Source organism: Salvelinus alpinus, chromosome 2 (assembly GCF_045679555.1).
Source record: "Salvelinus alpinus chromosome 2, SLU_Salpinus.1, whole genome shotgun sequence".
Classification (NCBI taxonomy): Eukaryota; Metazoa; Chordata; class Actinopteri; order Salmoniformes; family Salmonidae; genus Salvelinus; species Salvelinus alpinus.
In genome coordinates this window covers 24,496,392-24,517,258 of record NC_092087.1, presented here as the reverse complement: position 1 = coordinate 24,517,258, position 20,867 = coordinate 24,496,392, and the positions used below count along the sequence as shown (strand labels likewise).

The window sequence follows — 20,867 nt, the reverse complement described above, 5'->3', positions numbered from 1 at the left end:
CAGCATCCTCCCGGATACCCTAGACCTACTCCAATTTGCATACCGCCCCAACAGATCCCCAGATGACGCAATCTCAATCGCACTCCACACTGCCCTTTCTCAACCGGAAAAAAGGAACACCTATGTGAGAATGTTGTTCATTGACTACAGCTCAGCGTTCAACACCATAGTGCCCACGAAGCTCATCACTAAGCTAAGAACTCTGGAACTTAACACCTCCCTCTGCAACTGGATCCTGGACATCTTGACGGGCCACTCCAGCTGGTAAGAGTAGGCAACAACACGTCTGCCAAGCTGATCCAGAACACTTGGGCCCCTCCGGGGTGTGTGCTTAGTCCCCTCCTGTATTCCCTGTTCACACACGACTGCGTGGCCAAACACGACCAACACCATCATTAAGTTTGCTGACGAAACAACAGTGGTAGGCCTGATCACCGACAACGATGAGACGGCCTGTAGGGAGGTCAGAGAACGGGCAGTGTGGTGCCAGGACAACAACCTCTCCCTCAATGTGAGCAAGACAAAGGAGCTGATCGTGGACTACAGGAAAGGGCGGGCCGAACAGGCCCCCATTAACATCGACGGGGTTGTAGTGGAGCGGGTCGAGAGTTTCAAGTTCCTTGGTGTCCACATCACCAACGAACTATCATGGTTCAAACATACAGAGACAGTCGTGAAGAGGGCAAGACAAAACCCTTTCCCCATCAGGAGACTGAAAAGATTTGTCATGGGTCCCCAGATCCTCAAAAGCTTATACAGCTGCACCATCGAGAGCATCTGTAGAGACAGCTGTTTTTTAGTCAAGACTTTCGTGTTAATTATTGTAATATGTAATTGATGTACTGTATTTGTGTTTATAGTTTTGTTTAATGTTGTGTTAGTGTCTGTAAATTGTTTGCATCTGACCATAAGGTGCTACAGAGGGTAGTGCAAACGGCCCAGTACATTACTGGGGCCAAGCTCCCTGCCATCCAGGACCTATACAATAGGCAGTGTCCGAGGAAAGCCCATAAAATTGTCAGAGACTCCAGTCATCCAAGTTATAGATTGTTTTCTCTGCTACCGCACGGCAAGCAGTACCGGAGCGCCAAGTCTAGGACCAAAAGGCTCCTCAACAGCTTCTACCCCCAAGCCATAAGACTGCTTAACAAGAATTGCCACCGGACAATTTACATTGACCCCCCCCCCTCCCTTTTGTACACTGCTGCTACTCGCTGTTTATTATCTATGTATAGTCACTTCACACCCACCTGCATGTACAGATTACCTCAACTAACCTGTACCCCCGCATACTGTCTCGGTACCGGTGCCCCCTGTATATAGCCTCGTTATTGTTATTCTTATTGTGTTACTTTTTATTATTACTTTTTATTATAGTCTACTTGGTAAAGTCTACACTTGTTGTATTCGGCGCATGTGACAAATAAAGTTTGATTTGATTTGAAACAACCTGCCCTCCAGGACACTTACAATATTCTCCATGTCACAGGAATGCAAAAAAGATCATCAAGGACAATAACCACCCGAGCCATTGCCTGTTCACCCAAGTTCCATCCAGAAGGTGAGGTCAGTACAAGTGTATCAAAGCTGGGACAGAGAGATTGAAAAACAGCTTCTATCTCAAGGCCATCAGATTGTTAAACAGCCATCACTAGCACAAAGAGGTGGTTGCCTACCTACAGACTTGATATCATTGGCCACTTTAATAACTTGAACCCTAGTCACTTTAATAATGCCACTTTAAGAATGTTTACATATCTCATATGTATATACTGTATACTGTATCCTACAATATATACTCTATATTAGCTATTGCATCTTAGCCGCTCTGTCACTGCTCATCCATATATTTGATACTTATATATTCTTATCCCATTCCTTTACTAGATTGTGTGTATTAGGTTTTGTTGTGTAATTGTTAGATATTACCTGTTAGATACTGCTGCACTGTCGGATGTAGAAGCAGCAATAACATCTGCTAACTATGTGTATGTGACCAATAAAATTTGATTTGATTTGATTTATAAATGCAATACATTAGATTCATTCATATATGAACACATTTCTGTAGCTAGAGGGCTTTATTTATTATAGCACAATACATACAGTGCCTTCGGAAAGTATTCAGACCCCTTGACTTTTTCCACATTTTGTTAGGTTACAGCCTTATTCTAAAATTGATTAAATTGATTTATTTCCTCATCAACCTACACACAATACCACATGATGACAAAGCAAAAACACGTTTTTAGAAATGTTTGCTAATTACATAAGTATTCAGACCCTTTACTCTGTACTTTGTTGAAGCACCTTTGGCAGCGATTACAGCCTAGAGTATTTTTGGGTATGCTACAAAAGCTTGGCACACCTGTATTTGGGGAGTTTCTCCCATTCTTCTTTGCAGATCCTCTCAAGCTCTGTCAGGTTGGATGGGGAGTGTTGCTGCACAGCTATTTACAGGTCTCTCCAGAGATGTTCGATCAGGTTTAAGTCCGGGCTCTGCCTGGGCCTTTCAAAGACATTCAGAGACTTGTCCCAAAGCCACTCTTGCATTGTGTTGGCTGGGTGCTTTGGGTCGTTGCCCTGTTGAAAGGCGAACCTTCGCCCCAGTCTGAGGTCTTGAGAGCTCTGGAGCAGGTTTTCATCAAGGATCTCTCTCCATTCATCGTTGCCGAGAGAGAGAGAGAGAGAATTTCCTGCAGTCCTCAGCTGCGAGCACATCTGTCTGTGAGGGGTCCAAACAGCCCCCCCGCGTGTTTGCTCACGGGTCGCCTGATTGCCTTTCCTTCCTCTTTTCTCTCCCGCTAAAGACCTGCTGTCCTTCCTCTCACTCTAATCAACGCACCACGGCCCAGAGAGGTGCATTCTGGGAGAGGCAGGGGAGAGGGACACACGGAATGGAAATAAGGGAGGAATCAAATAAAAATGTGTATTTGTGTACAAGAACATGTGTGCGCGTCAGGAAAGACTAGTGTGTGACTGTGTGCGTGTGTGACGTGGGCACCCTGTGCTCACCCTGGGTTTGGAGCCTGCTGTCTGGGTCACAGTGGTGCACCCTGGGGCCAGAGCTCCACAAAGAGGCCTTCTATAAACAGCAACACATCACTCCTGAGGAGCCCAATAAAACCATTTCCACACTTTGGGGAACATAGAGCTGGCTTCATTACATCTGATATCACTTAGAAATAGAGCTGGAATCAAGACCTCTTAACAAATATATTTTGGTATTTGTTTTGTTAGTCCATTGTTGATAGTTCCAAAATATTTTGTATGTCAGCAATCAAGTTTTCAATTTGCTGTATTTAATTTTATAAATACAGAAATATAGCAGTTGCGTTTTGGTATTTTGATATTTATCTTGAGAACTTGATTTCTGACATGCAAAACATTTTGGGACTATGTCAACAATGGATTAATGAAACAAATACCAAAGATAGTTTTTGTATGGAATTTTCCTTTAAGGCAATTTTAAATGTGTATAAGAAAGAGAGATGGGGAAAGAGAGAGACTGAAAGAGACACTGAGAGACAGAGAAATGTATACATTTCAATAATCAGTTTCAAGGACTCATCATTTATTATTCAAACTTTATTTCCTTAATGTTGTGAGATGGAAAAATGATAAACACGTACAGCTCTGGAACAATGTCTCGTCTAAGATAAGTCATGTTTTCTGAAGCAAAAAGAGTGAAAATAAATTATCATAACAATAATTATAACAGCAATTATAACAACAACAGTTGTTCTGTTTGCTTGCTTATTTTTTCAATAAAATCTGTTAAAAATAGGAGACCAGGTGGGTGGTGTGTATTCCAGCATGTGAGGGATGAGGGGTCAGTGGTGTTTGTGTGTGTGTGTGTACATGTGTGGGGAGGCTGGGCCAGAAAGTATTTTATTCCTACGGTATCAACAGTCTGTCCACAGCAGCCAGTCAGTGGGGGGGGGGGGGGGTTAAGCGGGGAAAGCAGTGGTTCCCCTATCTCTTCTCTGATAGGGTGGGGGGGTACCAAAGTGACTTAGTAGAAAAAAGGCAAAAGAACCATGAATGTCCCCATTCGTACACCCATGCGTCTTCGTCTTCCACACACTTGAAGGGAGCAACTTAGCATGCCCACATTCCTCTTTACCCTCTCACTTTCTTTCTACCTTCAGTCACGTTTCCTCTTCATCAATCTCTCAATGAGGCCAGGCAAAACAATGTCCTACTGACAGTTGATCCCCATTACTATTACACTTCTAAAAACAGACGCAGTCCTCTTTATGTGGTCCTACAGTAGTGGTGGTGATAGGGTTGGAGGGGTGGTGGTGGTGGTGGCAAGGCCTGATGCAGGGGCTTCAGGAGGCTTCAGTGCTCAGCCCAGGCCGGCGACCGACCTGAGTGGTGGGGATGGCTGAAGGAGGGGTGGTGGATGGGCATGGGAGTTGGCAGCATGTGTCCGGAGTGGCTGAAGGGGGGAAGGTGGCCCATATGGGTCATGTGTCCAGCCAGGCCGGGGCCACCCCCGAAGGGAGAAGACCTGTCATGCATGCATTTGGACAGCTCATCGTAGCCATCTCCGGACCGCTTGCCCCTCTTGGACTTGCTGGACATTTTGCGGTTGCGTGTCTGGATGCCCTCCTTCTTCATGGTCATTGGCCTGTTGACCTGTGGAGAGCCAGGGAGGACGGATGTTAGCGTAGAAGAAGCCAGACAAGTCTGGAGTAGGCTATTGGAGTAGGCTTCATATTGATATTTTGTGGGTTTCAATATCATGTCAAATACATGTTTCTTGTTTTAAAAAACTGTCCAGAACTAAATGATTTAGTCATTGGACATTTTCTTGCACTCTCAATGCTTTTATATTCAACTTTGTCAAGCTTCGTTCGTAATTGTGGATCATTTAGAAAAATCTAAACAACTATGATGGAAAACATATTGCCTTTTTAATAAACATGAGAAAAAATTCTGATGTGCCATAACTATTGTGGAACAGATTTAACAGACATTGGATAATCAAGCCACATTAAAAGGCATGAGCATTTTTCCACTTTTGTCTTTAAAATTAAATAGAATCCTCTCACTGAACATGAATACATGAGGACTGGAAGCCACGCTGAACCTGAAAGGGCTACTCTCAGACAAGTTGGCATCAATATAACTGACGCCTTTACCCTGAATGACAGTCCCACCCTCCAGCCTCTCCTGGGAGTAACACCCCCCATTGAAACACCCCCCATTGAAACAAAGATGGATTAATAAAAAGAAAAAACGACTGGCGGGTTCTGCTTGACAGGAAAAGCAGACTTTGCATCCCCAGCCTCTTTCTCCCCGGCTCCTCAATCGATACAAGCTGTCCGCCTACTTGACCAGCTCACCCCCCAGTTTCTATGTAAGCGGTCAGGCTACTTACGTTGTGCAGTTTGTAGTAGAGCCCGCAGGCATTGCACACCGGGTCACCATTGCCGTTGCGCCTCCAAAGGGTGGTGGTGGTGGTCTGACAGTTAGCGCAGCAGGTGCCAGCTCGTCTCGCAGCGGACTGAGGAGGAGAAAAACGCATAATGTTAATACATTATGAATAAAGCCATTCAAATGTTAGCTGATTTGATCATTGTATTAGGCAACAGAGGTCAACGAGGAAAGTGAACATGACATGAATACGATTATTGAAATTAACTACCGTGACCATTTAGGCACAGCCAAAGGCGGCTACATTTCAAATATTCATTCGGAATTTACAGGACATTTCTGAGTTTAGAACTTGAAACCACTCGTTTTAAAAGCCTACTGTAATGTTCCACCAGATCTACCCATATCAGCTAGTATCACGCATTGAACAACAGAATAAAGCATTCTCTTCGGTAAATATCTTCCCATGTATCTTTTAGGGTGATGAGTAATATGACTTTGTGTTGCTGTGTAGGCTATTCTCCAACCAACCTCCTCTCAGGGCTACATCCACAAATAACATCAAAGACAGCGCCAGTTAGACTCATGAAATTGCTTAAAGGGAGTCACATCTGTATTGATTTAATTGAATATATTCTGTGATCTATACAAGCTTAATTCAATTTTTCAATTTGTGCAATGCTGCAAAAGCTGTTTCTAGTTAAATGCGTTGTTTCTATCTTTTACCAATTACTGCTGTCATATTTCATTTAATTAAAAAATTAGATAGGGCACATTAATAATTTATGCCGTCTTTTTGCATGATTCTCCCTTGATCCAGAGAATCAAACGATCCGGACTAAGACGTCTACAATACCAGGGCCCTGTCTGCCAATGCGCTTTGTGTCCATTACAGATAAATTCTTCACACATAATAAGAAACATTTAAACTCAGAATACAATAACTATACAGCCATGATGCTGCATGTGTGTTTTTCTTTTCATTCATTTAAGGTTTTATCATATCATAGTTGTTCATTCAAAACATCCCCAATAAAAACAACGTTGGCGACGCACGGAATGTAAAAAAAGAGAAAAAGAAAAACGACAACAAAAAACACTTCGCATTCCGACGCATAAAGCTTGTGCCACTGCTAACCCAGCATGACAAACAATCCATTTATTTTCCGATCCCTAACCCCCCCTCACGTTCTCTCTCCACACACACATAACTGGTTCCTACAGTGCTGTGATAATCGCTTTACAGTATATGTCAAAGTCTGGCCTGAAAATGCAGCGGCGTTTGTTGAAGGCGGAAACACCGGGGAACCTGGCTTCCTTATCGGGCCCGGGCAGATATCCGGATAGGAAACAACTGGATGCCCTTTGAACTGAACTCTGAAAACACTTGAGCTGAAAATGCAAAGCTGCGACCACAGACCGACCCATGGAAAATGTAATGGACTTCTCATCGGAAGAACTAGGCAGAGGCGCGCAGCCAAGGAGAAAATTGCAGAAGGTTTATTTACACCAAGCTGCGCTAAAATTAGTTATACTTGTCCCACTAATGCTGACAATGTTGCTAATACAGTAAGAAACAATGTATTTCAGAAAGACAGTTTTTCAAAAGATATTCAAAACATAATCCCACCCTATTCACCATGCTCTCCATCCCATGACATGTAGCTCAATGGAAGATAGCAATGGTCAAGAAAACAACCATTTCAATTTGTTGAACATTTTGAATTATTGATTTCAAGGCAACCACATGGGTTAGGCTACACACATACATTAAAAACACGAGTGAATTGGGCTACAATTAGGTTATCCAGCTAATGTGTCTTTGGCACTGCATGACTGGATGAGTATAAGTGTAAGTATACCTGTCTAAGTACAGATTTAATTAGATATTAAGGTATAAGCTATTGATTGAAACATTTATATTATGTAGGCCTATAGTAGCATATGATTTAATTCTGTGAAATAAATTGAATGTCTAATCAGAACAAAACTATTCAGATTAAGCCTATAGGCCTACATAAACGAGATGTGGCGAGTAAAACGCCTACTGATCATGATTCATGAACCTGTTTAGCTGAGGAAAACAGAAGCTAGAAAAAGTCGTTATAGAAGCAAAATAAAGTAAAACAATTTTCTTGTAAAATTGAACTAACTAATTTAAAGATTAGATCAATCTACGGCCTCTATTCAGTCTGTATTGCTGAAGCTTTACAGATTGTGTTTAAATGCAGATTTACCATAAATGCAGTCTCTGCTAAGGGAGGGAACACTGCCTTTAAATTTCAATCAAGCTGTAACTTGTAATGCTGAACTTCCATATGAATTGAGTAGAGCCCTAAATCTACTGCGTAATGCTTAGCCTACATTTTTTTTGAGCTACCCAAAAGTTAGGAGTTGGATTGCGCCTTGGACTGTCATTGAAATTAGCCTCAATTACTTCTCACAATTTACTTTTGGGAAACTTTAATATATTTTTAAAGTTTGAGATGGTAAGACTGAAAATGCCAAATTAGTGATGTAGTGGAGGCTACATGCAAATGTTGAAAATGAAATTTGCATAGCACATAAAAAATGTAGAAAGGGGGAGATCTAAAGATGGAACAACTATCATTGGTTGCTAAAATGACTTGGCTGCTAGAAAATGAAAGAATGAATGAAAAGTTCATTTGAAAACCGATAGAATGTGAGAGCGCGTGAGGATGTGTTCATTAAATATTTCTATCAACATTTCTATGGTAGAATTTTGTCTTGGCTACTTTGAAGCAAGGTAAGACATGCCTCATAATACCAAGTAAAACGTCCAGGTTTCAAACGTCCAGGTTTCAAACAACTAAGCAACAACTAAGCAACAGGAAAAATATAGGATGCTAATGATTATTTGCATTGATCAATCTCATGTGGCCTACTATTAGCCTACTTGACTATGAAAGACCAACATGGGAATTATCATTTTAGGTCATTCAGAGTACATATCAATGTTACTCATAAAAGATTTCACACAGGGCAGGCCTTTGTACATTTTATTTTGCAAAATTAGAGCATACCCACTCCTCTTGGCCCCACTACACCACGGAGTAAGGCTATCCTATAGAATCAAAGTTATGATTCCTAATCAGAGGTCTGAATACAAAATGAAAGAAATAAAACAATTTCAAAATAAGCAGGAACCAATATATATATTTGTTTTAAATAACTTGTAATGATAACTAAACAACTCATCATGGTTAATAATATTGAACATTAAACGTACAATAATACTTTGGTCCGAGACAAACAAATATCTATAAAAGTGTATGTGCATTAAAAATAACAGGGCTTGGAATACTCCGTGCTCCTAAATGCCTGTGCAGAACACTGGACAAAGTGTTTGTGTGTGTGCACTGTTTTTCACTCACTCCAGTGTGGTGAAAACTAAAGCAGCATGGGCATTGGTATCAGTGACAGTATCAAAAGTACCAGCAATAATAATAGCAGTAACAATGGCAATAGTAGCAGTATTGTAACAGGCGGTGTAGGGGATCACCAGGGGGTAAGAGGGACAAACAATTCCAGGAAGATCATAGGGAAAATATAACTTTCCTGGAATTGTCCTGGCGGTATCTGCTTCATGCTCTATTTGCGCCCCCTTTCTCAGATGTGGAGGGGTAGACAGGAGAGAGACGGGACTCACCAGTCTGCGTTTGGGCTTGATGAGAGGTCTGTTCTGGCCATTCATCTTGTGGTACAGGCCGCAAGCGTTGCACAGGTAGTGGCCTGTCCCATCCCGCCGCCACAGGGGGGTGGAGGTGGCACCGCAGTTGACGCACTCGCGCCCCTCTGAGCAGAATTCAAGTGGAGGGAAGACAAAGGGAAATTTATATAATTAAAAAGTTCACACTCCATCAAAAGCTAAACTGTAACAGATTCACATTAAAGACAATAGTCGTCAGGTCCAAGGAGGACACACAGGTACTAATGAGCCTATTGGAGCCACTTTTCATTAGTAGTGTAATATGAAGTCGTCCCCCCCCCCCCCGCGAGGACAGTGTCTCAGTGTGCAGGTGTACCAGCCAAGGACAATCCATATGACTGTCATTTGTACAGCTTGGTTCAGGGCAAATCTCCATGGATACAGACACCTGTATGTAAAGTGATCCATGTTAGGAAGCCCAGAGACAGCCAGAACGTGTCCAAAGGTGTCCAAACAGGTGAATGTGAGACACCATCAAATTAGAGCTACATAATTCATCAGCTTAGCAGGCACACATGATAGGAAACAGAAGTGTGTGCTGCTTGTGGTAGTATTAAATGTGGGCCTGACCACACTGTGGTCTCAACCAAATAGATTCCCATAATATAGCTCAGTATCACTTTATATCAGCCCGGTTTCTATTTTTCCCATTACTCGTGCCCTTTAAATTTGTTTACTAAATGTTTTCATTGTTAGGTTTGTGTACCTGACAGCAACTGTGACCCATTTAGTGGTGACCCTGATTGTGTTTTCCTCCTCTGTAGTATTAAGTGCTAAGCCTTTTCACCCACTTCTACATCTTCAGCTGCAGAGAACAAATGGGCGTTCACTCTCTCTCCTCTCAGTTTCACTTCGTTTAATGCACAGGCTCAGTCAAATGGGAGGTTGCTGGTGCATCATGTCTTATTATAATGTCAGCGACACCCACAGTCCCACCGAAACCCGAGAGAGGGATCTGCTCTGGACAATGGCAATGTTCACTTTGAAGTGTATTCTGAGTGTTTGACTCTCTCTCCTAGTCCAGCAGAGGCACCAGTATCAATACAACATCACCTTCCAGCTCCACAAATGCTAAAGCTGTTGAATTGTTGTGTAATTTGGGGAGGTTCCACAGGGAGAGAACACTGAGATCGCACTGGCCAAGAGTATAGAGAGTGTGAGGCTATTGCCTTTCGAGAGAAGAGGTGGGTAGGTGAGCGGAGAGGGCTGTTTTTAGGTTATTTAAACAGGAAGCAACACTGTCTTAAGGTATGTGCTGACTGCTGAAATGTCATTGTGGCATTTCATACAACAATCAATCACTGCTACATCAGATGGGACTGACAGATAAGAGTAGCTAATGGCAGGCCTTAAGGTTACTGATTTTGGAGAGTAACTCACATAACAGTAGGCTTTTCTTGCATTAAATAATCCCCTTAAAACATTTGTGAAGTGTTTGAATTAAAATATTTGCATAACCAATCTACCATCCACAAAGTATTGAACTACTACGCATCCATCAGATAATAGCACTTTGAGCTCTGGTGATCATCTAAATGAAGACAGCTGTTGCTAATATCTCTATACACTAATGAACTGTTAGAGAGATTCCACACTCAACATATTTTTGGACACCAGGGCCACAACATAATTAGTCTGAGCAAATGCAATAATAAATGTCTCCCTATGAGCTCATGTGATGGCTTGATTAACTATCTAATTCATTATCTAGTATTTGTATTAATTTCTCTGAAGGTGAGGTGCTCTTTGGCAGATCCTAAACTTTTATATGAGTAACAGCTATTATTACAATATCATAATATCGTTATTATCAATTATAAATATCATATTATGACTTTGTTGTGATTGATGTGGTCATTACTACTAGTGTTATAATCATCCTCTCAACTAGAGTAGGCCACCCTATCCCTGGGTTGTATTCCTTCTCACCATCACAGCGCACTGGGCCAAGGCCATGCTTAAAAACACAAACAGCAGGGCTCTGTCGCCTGTGACGGCGCATCCCGACGGTGCTTTGTTAGTATTGGGGCAAGCAATGGGCAGGGGTGGAGGTCGTGATTTGTTCACTCAGAAGTATAGGCTACAGGATATGGTAGGAGCCAGAGCGTCGTGACTCCTGCATTTTGAGTGTAATAAAGAACTACTCTAAAAGAAAACAACTGGAAGCGAACACTTCTGCCAAACAAGGACATTGGTGGGATATATGTTCAGCATCTAAATCAGATAAACATAAAAACGTCCACTTTGAATATGGTTAAAAATAGTAGCAAGAACATGCACAATAGCTAAGCCTTATTGTGTACTGAAATATTATTATATTCAGCAGCCTCTTAAAAATACTATATCCTACTATAAGCCAAATAATCAACGAGAAAATACATTTTCACGTTGAATTCCCTATTTCTATTTTGGTGACTGTTGACTTTAGGCTATCATCTCTTTGCCTCGACTCCAAAACGTGTAATCATGTTCAAGATGGTCCTGAATATTTGCGTTTGAAATCGGTGACCCTGATTAGTCGTTTCATGTTAGATTCCCATTAAGTGACCCTTTAAAGTGGATGGTGTTTACAAGTGGTGACGAATGCGATGGAACATAGATACGAGTCGCTGGAACAGGTTTGAGGAGGAGAAAGAAACGCTGCAGGTAAAAATAACCTGAATAAACTATTACAGCAACCAACCGTTTGACAGCGAAACACATACCGGACCACCCAATCTATTTCAAGATTTTAAAAAAAACATTTATAGCCCTACAAGTAAAATCAATCTAAAGTATGTTAATTATTGTATGTGCCCTGACAGAAATCGATGCACTTCCAAAGCGTTTTGACAAACTATAGGCCGAGTTTATATCGTTAAACATGCAGGCCCAGATATTGGTATCTTAAAACTTACATAATTATACCAAACTCTTTAGGCACAGGGTAACTTTTGGAATAGAGTTATGAAACTCACCTGAGCATGACCGGGCTTTGCTTTTACACTTCGGCGTAAAGCTGGATGAAGATCCGCCCAGCAGGCTACCGGGGTGAAAAAGGCTGCCGCCGTACTCGTGTGGTGTTGGTAGAGAGTATGGGTAGGTCGGGATAGGGAGGTGCGTTGCGGGAGTTTGGGCACTCATCGAAGCCAGGCTGTTGCGCAAAGGACTGCAACCCTCCATTTTCATTCCGTCTGCGAGTGACACTTGGTACTTTATGGACTCCTTTTCGTCCATTCTCGCAGAGTTGGAGTTTGGAGAAGTAGGGCCGGGGTCCGGGGACACGTCTTTGGGAGGCGTAGGAGGGAAACTGTAGAGATGGTGCGGACTGGAGTGGGACGCAGGGGTGAGGGAAGACACGGGAGCAGAACTGGAGCTACTACTGCAAGGGTAGCCGGAGCTAGCAGGATGCAGTCCGGGCTTGCTGAAATGGCTGACTGCCCATGCGTTATGGTGGTGGGCAGCAGAGATGGCCGCCTTCCCGCTGTCCAGCCACGGAATGCCAGGGCTGTGGATGAGGTGTGGCCGGCAAACCTGACTCCCAAGGCGAGCTGGAAATAAGAAATATGCTATTATGAATTTTTACTAATCGAAAGCGATTGGTCCAGTTCTCTCAGAATGCGTAAAAGTGCTGTCTCTTCACCTGTTGATGTAAACTCCAAACTATTTAAACTCGACATCGAGTTATCATTTTCACAGTGTAAAAGTTAATCAAGTAGCCTACAGGGCACTAACTTAAAACCCACGTCATTTTACAATCACCAGCCAAAGCTAAAACAACAATTAGGCTACAACAGCCCCGTGCCATAGCCTATACAACATATTTACTAATTTAAATGTTCATGCTTATTGCCGAAAGTATGTAGGCCTAACTGAGAAGAAGAAAAATCCACGAGGAGAAAATCGGACCTTTGTAGAGGCCTTGATTGAACTGCTATTTGCCTATGGCCATTGCCTGGTCGTCGCTCAAGTTCCAGAACTTGGGCTAAAGAATGTTATTAGCAATTTTGCGCTTTTTATATTATATCCGGAAGTGCCTCTCTCTCTACTTTTCTAGAAACCCCTGACCCAACAGAGAGGGGTTAAATGACATACTTCCCTTTCCTCTTGCTATTTATTGCTAGAAATTCTCATGTTATGATTCCATGCCGTATGTCAGATACATATAAGCCTAGGCTACACGCTTATGGACATAGATGTGTTAGAGTAATTGAATTCACATATAGGCTTACGCGTTGAAGGAAAAAAAATAACAAAATGTCCTAGGATTAAATAAATGAAATAAAAGTCCCATAAGGGACTGTTATGACTTTTAACTGGTCCGGCGTCGTTTTTCTGTGTCAAAGGGCTTTGCGCATCACACCTAACCATTTATGGCAATAATATAGGCCTACCATCAATGAGTTTGAAAGCAACAGGCTGGGTTGAAGGAAACATGTAATCGTATTGTAACTCGCACACTCACAATTACCTACAGCTTTAAAGCAGACTTGACTAGAACACAAATACAGTTTAGTCACAAGGCTGAGCGCGTCTTACCATGTGTCTGGCTGTATGTAACCCTAGCCCGGGAGTTGGCATAGTAGGGGTTCCCCTGAGAGTCCAAGTGGTTCAAAAACACGTCCACCTCGTCTGGGGGCAAAAGCGGCGCCATGGGCTCCATGTAGTTGTGGGTCAGGCTGTGGTGATGCGAGTCCAGGTGCTGCCCATTCAACACCGCGTGGTGATGCGCCATCCACCGAGATTGATCAGCTGCGACTTCCATAACTAAGTCGTCGATCTCCGTATCCAAGATATAACCAAAACGCCGTAGCCTACTTTACTCAAAATATAAATGATCTTTCTGTGGTCCTTCTCCTGGATCAAGCACTTTTAAACAGTCCCGAAGTGTGGAGAAAAAGATGCACGTAGTGATGCAGTTGTGATATGGGTTTTCTGCACACTCTCCTTATAGTTTATTTGCTTCAGATATAGAAATTTTGATCCGTCTTGGCTCTTACTGACACCTGCAATGAAATGAAACAAAACAAAATGCTCTAATTTAATACACAAGGTGGTGCCAGCCCATTTTGTAGAACTCCTTCGGGGATGTATGCAAAAGATAATAGATTGTTGTTATCCATATATGTTCAGTCCTCCGAGGAACATTGATTGTATAGATAGGCTAGTCTACCACTGAAGCCCTTTTACAAACAGCTTCCGTCATGTATACTTTTTTTTAAATAGTAAAAAAAAACATTGCTGCAAGTTTCTGTTTTTTGCATCCAATCTTATTCCGTAAAAAAAAAATATTCTGAATATACCTGGTGAAAGTTTGATCTATAACTACGATCAGCTGTTCAAACACATTTTAATCTCTGAAAGGCTTGATCCGTGAGGTACCCGGGCGCACGCTCATTAATGAAATGTGGCTGTACTGATGCGACTGGCGCCAGTAAATTCAATATCAAGCGAGCCGGGGCGGAGTCACCGGTTAGCAATGACCTCCTGTAAGCCAACCACAGATCAGTATAGCTACAATTGGCTCATGTATCCCAGCTCTTTCAATTTCCATTCTGCTGTCAAAACAGTAATGCTCCGGACCAAAAAACTAAAAGACATATCAATCAGCGTTGTAATTTCTTGGGGGTCTTTTTCTCTCTCGTGAAGCTCACAAAATGAGCAATTGGCCTCTGATAAGGTCTTCTTCTACCAACACTCAAGAAGTGGACAGCCAAGATGGAGGCAAATTGTAACTATAAAATGTAAACCTACCAAGTTCTAGAGCAGTCAATTACATTATCTGGAAAACGCAATTTAGACTGTTGTCGCGTAGCCTTGCCTGTACCACGTTTAGAGAACGCATCATAATACTATAAGCTTAAATTTGAAGTGTATGCCAATGCTATTTTGAATTGGTTAATTAAATTAGATTAGATTTTCTAATCTACAGGTTTAGTGGGCTAATATAAATGCTATCAGACATCATAACATAATTATGGGTATTTTGGTTAAGCACTCTGTTGGTTATTATTCTGTATTCATGAATAAAGTGGTTGGTTTTAGCATAATGCCTTGTTTTACGCATATGCCCTGGGGAACTGCATCGGCAGGTTGGACAAACTTTACAAATATTATATATGCCAATCATGTACATGTTACGTAGAACAACAACCATTACAAGTGTGAGTTTTCACATGAGACTGCAATGCAAATAAATACAACTTTCAGCACCTCTAGGATTAATATGGTTGGAGGCGTTTTATGACCTCGAAAGTGGGGCCGATGTTGTGAACGCCTAATTGTCTTTAATTAGTAGTCACGACATTCTTCTTGTGAAAACACTGGTTTTGTCTCAGAAATAGGGCGATCAAACATGGTATGGTAATGTCATGGTAATAGCGCCTTTTTCTCACTTGGTGGTGCAGACAGGGCGTCAGGCCTCACTTGCGTAAAACCAACTGGTGACCATTAGCGGCACTTTGTTAATTCTTGTTTACAATCTCATCGTGGGCTAAAACAAGCTGGCTTACCCAACTCAGGCAGAAAGACTGAGTTCAGTTCGCTGCAGCTAGCGACTGGAACGAGCTGCAACAAACACTCAAACTGGACAGTTTTATCTCAATCTCTTCATTCAAAGACTCAATCATGGACACTTTTACAGACAGTTGTGGCTGCTTTGTTTGATGTATTGTCGTCTCTACCTTCTTGACCTTTGTGCTGTTGTCTGTGCCCAATAATGTTTGTACCATGTTTTGTGCTTCTACCATGTTGTGTTGCTAACATGCTGTTGTTATGTTGTGTTGCTACCATGCTGTGTTGTCATGTGTTGCTGCCTTGCTATGTTGTTGTCTTAGGTCTCTCTTTATGTAGTGTTGTCTCTCTTGTTGTGATGTGTGTTTTTTCCTGTATTTATTTAGTTTTTTTAATCCCAGGCCCCCATCCCCGCAGGAAGCCTTTTGCCTTTTTGGTAGGCCATCATTGTAAATAAGAATTTGTTCTTAACTTACTTGCCTAGTTAAATAAAGGTTACATAAAAATAAATATAACCAGGTAGGCTTTGTCCTATAATTGCCCGATTTGCATAGCCTACCCAAAGACTAATGTCTAGGTATATATGTGATTAACTAAAGTATAGATTAGACATCCTCATGCCTTAGGTAAGCAACCGCCTACTCAATAATAGGCTACCAACTGAGCATCTGAGACTCATAATATGTAGGCTTACAAGTATAATGGCCTTTTATTATAATGTGATGAAAAACTGTAGCTACACACTACATGGACATGCCATGTAGGACCTATCTGTTCCAAAGGGAAAGCATTCAGGATGAACTTGTCAGTCGAGACATACTGGCTTGGTCAAAATTTGGCATTTCGTGCCATGCTTTAACGATATTGAATATTAAAAATGAATTGTTTTATTGTGGCTTTTGTAATAAAGAGTGCGTGCGTGATTGACAGGCAATAATTGGAGGGAGCTCGGGGCACAGACTGGCCGCCTCTCTGACGCCGCGACTTGACGTCACAGCATCATAGAAAAGGGGGAAAAATACCAGCGCATGAACTTTATAATCGTTCCAAAAAAGCCTCGAGATCAACGAGGACCAAGTTTGACTTATTCTGATAGAAATACAGTGATGTTTTGGCCAAGCTTATGTGAAGTAATTACATGCATTCTACTCAACCTGTGAAAAAAGGGATGCACGAATGTTTAACGCAATGTTAGAGCAAGGGCATATGCGCAGTTTGGGCTTTGATATGAGCATGTCTGAATGGTGTGTGTGTGTGGCTTGACATTCAGTCATTGGCACTGGCCAGGGTACATGACATGATGAGCTCAGCTCTCTGTGCGTCAAATCCTAAAATCAACAAATTAGCATATGTGGGGGTCATAACACACCCAGGGGTCTCCCCAATTACAGTGGGGCAAAAAAGTATTTAGTCAGCCACCAATTGTGCAAGTTCTCCCACTTAAAAAGATGAGAGAGGCCTGTAATTTTCATCATAGGTACACTTCAACTATGACAGACAAAATGAGAAAAAAAATCCAGAAAATCACATTGTAGGATTTTTAATGAATTTATTTGCAAATTATGGTGGAAAATAAGTATTTGGTCAATAACAAAAGTTTATCTCAATACTTTGTTATATACCCTTTGTTGGCAATGACAGAGGTCAAACGTTTTCTGTAAGTCTTCACAAGGTTTTCACACACTGTTGCTGGTATTTTGGCCCATTCCTCCATGCAGATCTCCTCTAGAGCAGTGATGTTTTGGGGCTGTTGCTGGGCAACACAGACTTTAAACTCCCTCCAAAGATTTTCTATGGGGTTGAGATCTGGAGACTAAATTCATTAAAAATCCTACAATGTGATTTTCTGGATTTTTTTTTCTCATTTTGTCTGTCATAGTTGAAGTGTACCTATGATGAAAATTACAGGCCTCTCTCATCTTTTTAAGTGGGAGAACTTGCACAATTGGTGGCTGACTAAATACTTTTTTGCCCCACTGTATATAGCTACAGAAAATGACAGGTGTAGCACTGAGGAGATTTGTCTTAATAAATTGTTTTTTATATATAATGTGCAACTGTCTGTCGATTCATTGAGCTGGTCTAATTACATAAATTTCAAAAAATGTTTTCTATGGCACTTAGCTAGGTCTAAAGTACAATATAAATATTCCCTACAGATATTCCATTGAAAAAAGTGCAGGACTTCATTAAAATAAGCATCGACACAATAGATCTCTCCAAACTATGATGCATCAATTTAATAGTCATGTACCAACTCAAATTTCAAATATTAATTATTCTTGATTTACGTCTTGACCAAACCCTAAATAGTGATCATAGCAAGAAAAACCTATCATTTTACAACAACTTCACCCAAATGCATGCTGTTTGTAATTCACCCCTGCTGTCTGTCTGTGTTGTTGTCTGTCCTCAGTGCTGTGCTCCTCTCAGCTTTGTGCTGTCTGGCTGGGACTGGGTGGGTCAGGCCCAGCAAGCAAGCTTCTCCATTGTTGTTTTGCTTGTTTGCCAAATGGATTACTCAACAGGATTTACTCCTCTGTAATTTATACCTTCATTAATCCCATTTGTATCTGTGCTGGAACAAAGGATGGGATGATGGGTTTGGGGGGCGGGGGGGGGTCCTCTCTCAAGGACATAGCAGAATTGTCTCACAGGGGATACTACTAGAGCGGTAGAACCCTTGGAGGTAAGCAAGGGTACCTATAGCTGAGGGAAAGCCTTTATTCCTAAGAAATGTTCATTGGCTATCTTTACATAGCAAACACAGGCATGGTTATGAAAGACAATACAATAGTAGCAAAACCATGTAAATTCCTAGTTTATTTTTTATTTTCTGCTGTAGGGTTGAATCTGTGCAGCGGGCAGCTTCAAAGCATGCTGAAGATATACCCTACCACCATTGCTAAGGTCAGGTTGTTATTACTGAACAAGAGTAAGTGTATGAGTTACAGAGAGAATTCAAATAATTAACAGGTGCTGTTATGAAATGAGCTTGCCTTTCTCAACCTGTTTCTTCCCCATGCTCCTGGTCATCTATCATTTTCCAGCGGGGTGGGGGCTGGGGGGGTAGGGTGGTAGTGAGAGCCACAGAGGGGTTTGTGAAGATAAGCAGAGCTGGGGAGAGGAGAATGACACAAACCAGCTGAAGCATTATTGTCCTTTACTCATGGGTAATTAGATCGAGCCAGGGCACTAAGGGCTATAGAGACACAAGCACCCAACACCCAGCCCATCCTAGTGGAAGTGCATGGGAACACAGAACGAGATGTGAAAGCTATGCCTTTTCACCCTCACATTAAACTGCATCCATTTACTTTGAAGTTGGTATATGTTTTATTTGAATAAATTACACTGAGGTGCAGCTGAATTTTGGAGAAGTCAAACTACTATTTTCGGAGTAGGCGAATCTAGCTACTATGTTCTAAGGATACCCCATAGTATAACGGCCCATTAATGGATGGACTTCTGTATATGTTGGCTTCCTGTATCTCACTGGTAGCCTTGACATAATTTGAGAGTCGTTTATTTAGATTAGGTGTAAGTGATACTTTTGATTTATATGAAGTTGATCACAAGACACACACACAAACAGACACATAAAAGGGATGCTTAACTCTTTGGCATGTGAGGGACTGATAGGTGATAGGTAACCAACTGTAAGGGGCCACATGTTGAGTTTCGAGTAAAAGCGTCATTTTTATTAGATGATCCCAGTCTCACGGGGGCAATAAATATGCCGGCTCGAGACAACAGTCCCGCCCCTGTTTCTATTCGAGCGCTGAGATCATGACGTTTTTGCCCTTTCTTGTGATGAAAGGGGTTTACTGGAGTTAATGCGGTTGAAAGCACAGGTGATTAGTGGATACATCGTCATATGTCAATATAACGCCAATGTTGATCTCACACCCATGATTGGTTAGCCTATCTGGATCTGCATAATTCCATAAGCACAACCCGAGGCCAAGGCAATTTTCACATTTTAAATTATGAACTATTAAATACTTAATGAACATCTAGTACAGAAAATCAGATCACACTAAGTCAGTTCATTCAAAAACGGATACTCGCAATAACCATGTAATAAATAACACTGTTAAACCATTAAGAATTTAATCTGGACAAATTATAATCGATGCTCTTCTTCTGCTCATTTGACGCGGCAGGTATTTTTGGGGGACTCGGGAGGACTATGTTAGCTCTACCAGATGCCTTCATGTTCGAAGTATCACATTGTGTTATGTTCCTAGTCTATATAGCATAATATTTACGAAAAACAGTAGGCCTAATAACTAATGCTCAAAGGAGCTAGCTGTAGGCATAGTAGCCTATACAGTCTCAATGTATTTTTTCAACAATTTTATTTGAGGTCTATTTAGTCTAATAAAAAAATATTGTTTAGAAAACCAGGAAAACTTGTTTGATAGTCGTAATTATAGATTTGACAGAGAAATGCAAACAGCACATAATCGCACAATTGGATTAGATAGGCTACTGCTGTAACTGCGTAACGAATTGTTCTGAATGGTAAACTATATGATAAACACATGAGAAACTGTTTGCATAAAATACATTCCAATTGTAGTCTATTGTTGTCATTATTGTGATGGCTTCTATTTCATGTTGTTCTTCTCACATTCTAACTACTCTGTGTCATTCCCGAGTGCCGTGCCATGGCTCTCTGCGGCCTACAATGTAGTATATTTTAAATGATACATAGGCACATTCATTATCTTTGACTGGCATAAAGCTTGGATAGCCTACTCTCTCACATATTGTATTTCAGTTGATGGACAACTATTATTGCAATATGCACCCCAACCAGTAACAAGATTGCAAGGATCATATATCCTAAATAATTCCATTTACCACAATACCCTAAGTAAATATTGAATAGCTCTTACCACTTGATGGTTGCATATGTAGTGGCTGATCCCTGTTCTTCGCGATGCACAGGCTAGATGGACACAAACTGACTCGGTCCTGCTCTGTCTGGGAGAGGAATAATGAGAGACTCAGTCTTGTATAACCGGGTCGCCGTTTCGCTTGCCTGACACCGCGTAGTTCTAGCACGTTTCCCTGTTATGCGCACAGTGATGAAGGTGGTAGACTTGCCTAAAAATCAATCCGCGTTTGTGGTGATGCTGCTGTAGAAGTTATGTCGCTCTTTCCCAAGAGTTCTGTCAGCTGGCAAGCAGTTTAGCGACCTCTCTCTCTCCCTTTCAACCCTTTCACTTTTTCTATCTCTGCACTCCCCCTT

The 20,867-nt window shown here is 41.6% G+C and overlaps 1 protein-coding gene across 4 annotated transcripts; it reads right to left on the bottom strand.

Moving 5' to 3' along the window:
- Positions 1–3,567: 3,567 nt before the first annotated feature.
- LOC139557292 (GATA-binding factor 2-like) lies at positions 3,568–20,867 on the bottom strand. Of its 4 annotated transcripts, none has more exons than XM_071371925.1 (6): positions 20,512–20,867; positions 13,634–14,100; positions 12,074–12,645; positions 9,056–9,214; positions 5,390–5,515; positions 3,568–4,644 (listed from the first exon to the last, which is right to left on the bottom strand). In XM_071371925.1, the coding sequence occupies exons 2-6, from the start codon at positions 13,857–13,859 to the stop codon at positions 4,345–4,347; spliced, it is 1,383 nt and encodes a 460-aa protein (XP_071228026.1). In that variant the 5' UTR covers positions 13,860–14,100; positions 20,512–20,867; the 3' UTR covers positions 3,568–4,344. The 4 variants fall into 4 exon arrangements, with proteins under 4 accessions (XP_071228026.1, XP_071228016.1, XP_071228035.1 ...); XM_071371915.1 differs by lacking the exon at positions 20,512–20,867 and adding an exon at positions 14,398–14,519; XM_071371934.1 differs by lacking the exon at positions 20,512–20,867 and having other exon boundaries at positions 9,056–9,201; positions 12,073–12,645; positions 13,634–14,507.